General features: G+C 44.9%; 2 protein-coding genes across 2 annotated transcripts in view; both read left to right on the top strand.

The window, feature by feature from the left end:
- Window positions 1-233: 233 nt before the first annotated feature.
- LOC103310965 lies at window positions 234-4965 on the top strand. Its single transcript, XM_008190465.1, has 2 exons — window positions 234-994; window positions 1092-4965. Exons 1-2 carry the CDS (start codon window positions 234-236, stop codon window positions 4963-4965), a joined length of 4635 nt encoding a protein of 1544 aa, XP_008188687.1.
- A 1483-nt stretch (window positions 4966-6448) lies between these two features.
- LOC107885315 overlaps window positions 6449-8948 on the top strand; it is a 3525-nt gene continuing 1025 nt past the window's right edge. The window contains exon 1 of the mRNA XM_029492411.1: window positions 6449-8934. Within this exon, the coding sequence (XP_029348271.1) occupies window positions 6449-8934 (2486 nt within the window). The remainder of the gene's footprint in view (window positions 8935-8948) is intronic.

The raw sequence follows: 8948 nt of genomic DNA on the forward strand, positions 1-8948 counted from the left end.
TTGCTGATGTTCACAAATTTACCATGTCACCTGTTGATGGACACAGCTTCGACTTCATTTTCAAATCAAACCAATAGTTCACATAGCTTATCAGCCTTTTCAGTTACCAAAACGTAAATTCCCTACATTCTCTGGTGTGTTGACGGAGTGGGCAAAGCTTTGACGACTTATTCACATCAATACTTTCACACACTCCTGACCTGCCAGACGTTGAACGTTTTGAGTATTTGAAGATGTCTCTCACGGGTGAAGCTCTAGCCCTTGTGTCGCATCTCTCGCTAACCGCTACCAACTATACAAGTGCTTGGAAAATCTTGCGGTCCCGATACGGCAATAAACGTGATCTCGCTCGTGTTCACTTAGATTCTCTTCTTGCTCCACAGATAGTTAAATCGAATGACGCTACCTCTATTCAACAGCAAATTAACACAATATTAGAGAACACAGCTGCTTTGGATAACCTCGATTTTGTAACCCGACAGTGGAGTCCTCTTCTGGTGCATGTTTTTGAGAAGCATTTAGATTACGAATTACGTGCTCGGTGGGAATTAGTCGTTGGGGATAATTACTATCCCCAAGCCTCTGAATTTGTGGATTTCTTGCGTAGCCATCTGCGTTCTGCGGACATCTATTCCAGTTCTGTTCCAGTTAACCAACCAGATGATGTTTCAAAACCCCAAAGGTCTTTTAAGCCACAAAGTTTTAAACCTCGCTCGTCAGATCGATCCACAGTCTTAGCCGCAACGACCAGTAATGTGTCTGAAAAACCTTGTCCACTATGTAGCGCACCCCATTCGATTAGAACATGTAAGCTATTTACTGATCAGTCGCCAAGTGAGCGCTTTCTTATTGCCAAAGACCATCGGTTGTGTATAAATTGTCTGGGGTCCGGGCATTCGTCAATGAGATGCAATTCGAAGTATAAATGTCAGACATGTAAGAAAGCTCATCATTCACTGTTGCATTTTACTCCTACTGCTAGTCCATCAACAAAGTTAGGCCCAGGATCATCAAACACTCTATCCACTAAGACGCCCAGAGCCTCTGTCTTCGGTTGGGTCACATGTTGCAACTACATCGTGTCTTGTTAGAGGACAGCCGCAGCAAATCGTTCTATTGTCCACAGCAATAGTTGAAGTCTATGCTGCCGATGGACGGCGACACGCTCTAAGAGCGTTGTTAGACAGTGGGTCTCAAGCTAGCTTTATCACTGAGAGAGCGGTGTGTGCTCTTATGCTTCGTCGTTTCCATTCGTCGGTCAGCGTTACTACGTTTGCTAGTTCAGCTTCTACCGTTGTTCGGGGCAAATGCAATATTAAGATTGCTCCCACTGGTCAACAATCACCTTCGTTTTGTTTAGATGTATCAATAGTTCCTCAAATAACTGGACCAACCCCTCAAACTCCAATCACGCCAGGGCATTGGGCCCATATGAGTAGTTTATCGTTGGCAGATCCGTCATATAATATACCCGGTCCAATTGATTTACTATTCGGAGCCGATCTGTTTCCTTCGGTTCTCCTTGATGGCACGCAGAAGGGTCAACCAGGTGAACCCCTCGCGCTGAACACTGTATTCGGATGGGTTCTCATGGGACCAACAGAATTTTACGACGGATCGTCTGTAACTACATTGTGTTTGAATGTATCTGATCCCATTGATTCGTTAATCAAAAAATTTTGGGAGCTTGAAGAGTTACCCACCACTTGCCATTTGAGTCCTGCTGATATTGCTGCTGAAGAAATATACAACTCAACTACGACTCGGCTAAGTTCAGGCAGATTTGTAGTCACGCTTCCGTTTCTGAAGCCACGTCCACTGCTTGGTGACTCAAAAACGTTAGCCCTCCAACGGTTCAAGGCCCTCGAATGTCGGCTGACCCGCAATAAAGATCTGCAAGCCCAATACGCTGAGTTCATGCGCGACTACCTGACAGCTGGACATATGGAGTTGATTCCGCCGTCTGACCTTGGAAATCCATATCACTATTACATTCCGCACCATTGCGTTCTAAAACCCGATAGCCTCACTACCAAATTGAGAGTGGTATTCAATGCTTCTGCAAAAACTTCAGCTGGAATCTCGCTGAACGAAAGTATGCACACAGGTCCGAAATTGCAACCTGATATTCAGGTCGTATTGCTTCGATCTCGACTCTGGAAATACCTCTTTACAGCTGATATCAAACAAATGTATCGCCAAATTCTCATCAGGCCCTCTGATCGCGATTATTTGCGGATCCTGTGGAGATTTTCGTCTCAGTCTCAAATTGATGAGTACCGATTATGTACTGTAACGTACGGGACTTCTGCTGCTCCCTATCAAGCACTGCGCACTGTCCGTGAATTGGCTACAGTCGATGGTGCCACCTGGCCGCTAGCGGCGTCTGTATTATTAAACGATACATTTGTTGATGATGTCCTCACTGGAGCCAATACTATTGAAGATGCTCTTGAGTGCCAATCTCAACTCATAAATTTGTGTGCCATGGCGCAGTTCCAATTGCGGAAATGGGCCAGTAATAATAGTCAAATTTTACAAACAGTGGCTGAAGAGGACCGTGCCATTTCTCCCTCTGTTCTACTTGACACCAGTGAACAGTCAGACTTAAGGGTACTCGGTCTAAAGTGGGACCCACTAGCAGACACTTTCTCATTTAACGCTAAACCTTCGACTACCAAGCCAACAAAACGTACAGTCCTATCGGAGATTGCTAGGATCTTTGATCCGTTAGGTTTGCTATCTCCTACCACCTTCTGGACGAAATATCTTATGCAACAGCTGTGGACGTCAGGTGTCTCGTGGGATGATCCGATCCCAGTTAACATTAGTGATGCTTGGTTACGATATCAATCAGAGCTGCTCATGATTGAGCACATCTATATTCCCCGACGTCTCACACATGATAATATGAAAAACGTGCAACTGCATGCTTTCTCCGATAGTTCAGAGAAAGGGTACGCCGCAGCAGTCTACCTTCGTGTTGAAACTGCGTCGGTCATACATTGCCAACTTATAACCGGAAAGTCCAAGGTTGCACCCCTCAAGAAGTCTACGATTCCTCGACTTGAGTTGTGTGGAGCTCTGCTTGCTGCAAGGTTACTTCATTTGGTAACAACCACATACACCGATCGCTTAAAAATTGATGAACTGCATGCGTGGACTGATTCCACAACCACTTTAGTTTGGATCCAATCGTCGCCACACCGTTGGGCCACCTTTGTTGCCAATCGTACTAGTCAGATCCAAGACCTAACAGCACCATCAATATGGCATTACGTCCCCACGCAGGAAAACCCAGTCGACTGTGCGTCTCGCGGGTTGTTCCCTTCAGAACTTGTTGACCATCCCTTGTGGTGGACAGGCCCCTCATTTCTTAAGGAATCACCTGATAAATGGCCAACAACACTTCTCCCTCGAATGAACAGCGACAACTCAACTCATCTTGAAGAAAAAAAGCCAATTGTGTTACTCGTCAGTGTTGACTCGTGTTTCATGAATTTACTTGAGCGATTTTCTTCTCTAGACAAAATTCTTCGGATCGTTTCCTATTGTCTCAGGTTCCGTTTTCGTAATATGACAAATGCAAGGACGACTAGTGTCAACGCAGAGGAACTCTCGTGGTCACTCCTAGCACTCATAAAATATGTACAAAGATGTACTTTTCCTGATGATCTATCTCGACTAACCCAGGGCTCCCCTTGTTCAAAACCCTTGCGTCATTTAGACCCGTTTGTTGACGCCTTTGGTTTAATCAGAGTGGGCGGTCGACTGACTAATGCCGATATACCATATGCTCATAAGCACCCGCTTTTGTTGCCCGCTCGAAATCGACTTACTACACTGCTTATTGACCATCATCATGTAAGACTGAAACATCCAGGTGCACATGCACTGCAAGCATCATTGCAACGAGAATTTTGGATCTTGTCAGCTCGAAAGTCAATTCGGTCTCGATTACGACAGTGTATCCCATGCTTCCGCACAAGACCTAGAAATGTACAACCAAAAATGGCCAGCCTTCCATCGTATCGTGTGCAACAACTCAAACCATTTACAAGTACTGGAGTTGACTATGCCGGTCCAATAACACTAAAAGGCTCTCGAGGCCGACGAAGTGCTCCCACACTAGCCTACATATGTCTGTTTGTCTGCACCACTACGAAAGCGTATCATTTGGAGTTGAGTTCGACCTTATCCACTGAGACTTTCCTGTTGGCGTTTGCCCGTTTTTCAGCTCGCCGTGGTCCAATAAAAGAGATGCACAGTGATTGCGGGACAAACTTTGTTGGAGCTTCAAAACTGTTAAACCCGTTGACAGAGCTCACTCACTCATCTGCGTTCCAAAGTCGCGTGCACAGCTACCTAGCTACCAAACACATCAGTTGGTATTTTAACCCACCGTCTTCTCCACACTTTGGTGGTTTGTGGGAGGCTGGCGTGAAATCAACGAAGTCGTTACTTCTCCGTTCGGTAGGCAAACAGCAATTGACCGGTGAAGAACTTACAACTTTGTTAACGCAAATCGAAGCAACGTTAAACTCGCGGCCCCTCTGCCCTTTGAGCAACGACCCGGCTGACCTGGAAGCCTTAACTCCCAGCCACTTCCTGACGCTGGAGCCATCAACGTCACTTCCAGACCCTGATTTGGCAAATGTGCCATTGTCTAAGTTACAGAGATGGCGTTTGGTGACTGATCTCCATCGACATTTTTGGTCACGTTGGAAAAACGAGTACTTGTCTAGTCTTCAAGCGCGATCAAAATGGTTTGGTAATGTTGATCAGTTGCGTGAAGGTGCCCTAGTCCTGATAAAAGAAGCCTCAACTCCTTTACACTGGCGACTTGGTCGAATCCGCACCGTTCATCCTGGATCTGATGGAGTCACTAGAGTTGCTACAGTGGATACCAGTACTGGCAGCCTAACCCGTCCAGCCGTAAAGTTATGTCCATTACCTACTTCTTGACTCTTGAAGGCACTCCTTCAAAGTGGGCGGTGATGTTCGCGCCAAGCTATTAGCGCCTCGCGGTGTACAGTTTTACGTACTGCGTCGATGTCCTATTTCCTATCAGTCCCCTCTTCATCCATACACCTCTCACTCCGTTAATTGCGAATTATTATAATTGTTATGTGTATATTTTATTATCTTTGCTTTGCTTTCTGTGTGAATAATTATTGGTCAACGTTTGCCTCATATTATTATCATTTATTCGTATCACTATTATGTTAAGATTTGTATTGTTTACTTTTTGCGGCCAACGCCCTTGTTGTTAAAAATTACTATTGCTGTTAAATCATATTATTATTATATATCGTCTCGTTTTTTCCGCTATTGCAGCGCACATATTTTCTACGTTCTGTTATGTTTTTGTGTCAGTACTCCTTTTGGTACACACCAATTATTATTATAATTATTATAGTTTTACATTAATTTGTATAAACCGTACTGTGTGGTCACTGTGACCAAAAAAGAGTATTATTATTGTTGCGGTACTTGCGCCGATACCGGACGCCGTTATTGCAACGGCATCAACATTATTATTAAAATAAACGTCCATCAGTATCATTCGTACACCCGTGAGTTATTATAATCTTCTTATATACTATTGGCATTTGTGGGTGAACCTGGATCCTGCTGCGTAATAATAAACTGTGGCGCCTCCAACTTTATCAAGTGTCACCTACTCCCGCGTAAGTCCGCCAGCACTCGTCGTAGTGTGTGGGAGGCCGCCCCAGATCATCATTGCGATATCCATGTCCGCGTAAGTCCGCCAGCAACGACCGTTGTGTGAGAGGCCGCCAGGTCGTACAGGTCATCGTCGGTCCAGCTCAACCACAACACAAGACTACAGTAATATTAAGCTAATTTTAAGTACTGTCCCTGTTTTCTGTGAGCTCTGTGGTCATTGCACCAGACCGAATCGACCACAGAGACCCCCCTCCCCATAATTAGCCTGCATCATCCTAATTCCTGTGGTAGGGATCTCCCGTCCTCTCTGTCGTCGTCGTGCGTAGAATTGCCTACCTCGCGCGCCTGCAGGCGAGGACACCTTGAGTTGCCTACCCACTCAAATAGTCGGCGTTAGTGGTGACATTGGTCAAATCAAATCGTTTTTAGTTCTCGGGCTATCCCCGAGTGGTCCTTCGGGTTGCCCCTGTTCAGGGCGCACACATTTTTTGGTCCTTCGGGCCGGATGGGTTAATACAAACCGCGAAACATATTGTTATTAAACCACAGTCTTCTGTACATGACCAGTTTTCCTTCGTTGACATTATTCTGGTTATAGCATTTGAAGTACCTACATCTATAATTCTGTACTGTCACTGAGATAGTAAATAACTAGCTTTTAGTGAAAACCTCTATTGCTGTGAATCGTCCACGTACTTGGTGAGGTAGAAATATTTCTCTTTCGTCGTCCTGCACTTGTGTCACATACATTTTATTCGCAATGACGGACCAAGTTTATAATGACGCAAAATCGCGCATTCTTCGCTGCATTACTAAATTAAAAACCTTTGCACAAGCTTCTATTGAGTACAATAACGAGCGTGGAAGTGCTGGTAAACGAGCGAAGATTTCAAAAATGATCACTGAGCTTACCCCTATTCGAAATACAGTTGAGGACGATGTCCAAAAAATGGAATCAGCCGTTAATTCGCATACAGCCCCTGTTGGGATAACGGATACTAGTGAAAGTCAGGCCCTTATTTCGTCATTCGACAGTCTTTACTATGAGTTGGCCGCCTTTGCTGATGTTCACAAATTTACCATGTCACCTGTGATGGACACAGCTTCGACTTCATTTTCAAATCAAACCAATAGTTCACATAGCTTATCAGCCTTTCAGTTACCAAAACGTAAATTCCCTACATTCTCTGGTGTGTTGACGGAGTGGCAAAGCTTTGACGACTTATTCACATCAATACTTTCACACACTCCTGACCTGCCAGACGTTGAACGTTTTGAGTATTTGAAGATGTCTCTCACGGGTGAAGCTCTAGCCCTTGTGTCGCATCTCTCGCTAACCGCTACCAACTATACAAGTGCTTGGAAAATCTTGCGGTCCCGATACGGCAATAAACGTGATCTCGCTCGTGTTCACTTAGATTCTCTTCTTGCTCCACAGATAGTTAAATCGAATGACGCTACCTCTATTCAACAGCAAATTAACACAATATTAGAGAACACAGCTGCTTTGGATAACCTCGATTTTGTAACCCGACAGTGGAGTCCTCTTCTGGTGCATGTTTTTGAGAAGCATTTAGATTACGAATTACGTGCTCGGTGGGAATTAGTCGTTGGGGATAATTACTATCCCCAAGTCTCTGAATTTGTGGATTTCTTGCGTAGCCATCTGCGTTCTGCGGACATCTATTCCAGTTCTGTTTCAGTTAACCAACCAGATGATGTTTCAAAACCCCAAAGGTCTTTTAAGCCACAAAGTTTTAAACCTCGCTCGTCAGGTCGATCCACAGTCTTAGCCGCAACTACCAGTAATGTGTCTGAAAAACCTTGTCCACTATGTAGCGCACCCCATTCGATTAGAACATGTAAGCTATTTACTGATCAGTCGCCAAGTGAGCGCTTTCTTATTGCCAAAGACCATCGGTTGTGTATAAATTGTCTGGGGTCCGGGCATTCTTCAATGAGATGCAATTCGAAGTATAAATGTCAGACATGTAAGAAAGCTCATCATTCACTGTTGCATTTTACTCCTACTGCTAGTCCATCAACAAAGTTAGGCCCAGGATCATCAAACACTCTATCCACTAAGACGCCAGAGCCTCTGTCTTCGGTTGGGTCACATGTTGCAACTACATCGTGTCTTGTTAGAGGACAGCCGCAGCAAATCGTTCTATTGTCCACAGCAATAGTTGAAGTCTATGCTGCCGATGGACGGCGACACGCTCTAAGAGCGTTGTTAGACAGTGGGTCTCAAGCTAGCTTTATCACTGAGAAAGCGGTGTGTGCTCTTATGCTTCGTCGTTTCCATTCGTCGGTCAGCGTTACTACGTTTGCTAGTTCAGCTTCTACCGTTGTTCGGGGCAAATGCAATATTAAGATTGCTCCCACTGGTCAACAATCACCTTCGTTTTGTTTAGATGTATCAATAGTTCCTCAAATAACTGGACCAACCCCTCAAACTCCAATCACGCCAGGGCATTGGGCCCATATGAGTAGTTTATCGTTGGCAGATCCGTCATATAATATACCCGGTCCAATTGATTTACTATTCGGAGCCGATCTGTTTCCTTCGGTTCTCCTTGATGGCACGCAGAAGGGTCAACCAGGTGAACCCCTCGCTCTGAACACTGTATTCGGATGGGTTCTCATGGGACCAACAGAATTTTACGACGGATCGTCTGTAACTACATTGTGTTTGAATGTATCTGATCCCATTGATTCGTTAATCAAAAAATTTTGGGAGCTTGAAGAGTTACCCACCACGTGCCATTTGAGTCCTGCTGATATTGCTGCTGAAGAAATATACAACTCAACTACGACTCGGCTAAGTTCAGGCAGATTTGTAGTCACGCTTCCGTTTCTGAAGCCACGTCCACTGCTTGGTGACTCAAAAACGTTAGCCCTCCAACGGTTCAAGGCCCTCGAATGTCGGCTGACCCGCAATAAAGATCTGCAAGCCCAATACGCTGAGTTCATGCGCGACTACCTGACAGCTGGACATATGGAGTTGATTCCGCCGTCTGACCTTGGAAATCCATATCACTATTACATTCCGCACCATTGCGTTCTAAAACCCGATAGCCTCACTACCAAATTGAGAGTGGTATTCAATGCTTCTGCAAAAACTTCAGCTGGAATCTCGCTGAACGAAAGTATGCACACAGGTCCGAAATTGCAACCTGATATTCAGGTCGTATTGCTTCGATCTCGACTCTGGAAATACCTCTTTACAGCTGATATCAAACAAATGTATCGCCAAATTC

The sequence above is a fragment of the Acyrthosiphon pisum genome, unplaced genomic scaffold (assembly GCF_005508785.2).
Source record: "Acyrthosiphon pisum isolate AL4f unplaced genomic scaffold, pea_aphid_22Mar2018_4r6ur Scaffold_21457;HRSCAF=24035, whole genome shotgun sequence".
Classification (NCBI taxonomy): Eukaryota; Metazoa; Arthropoda; class Insecta; order Hemiptera; family Aphididae; genus Acyrthosiphon; species Acyrthosiphon pisum.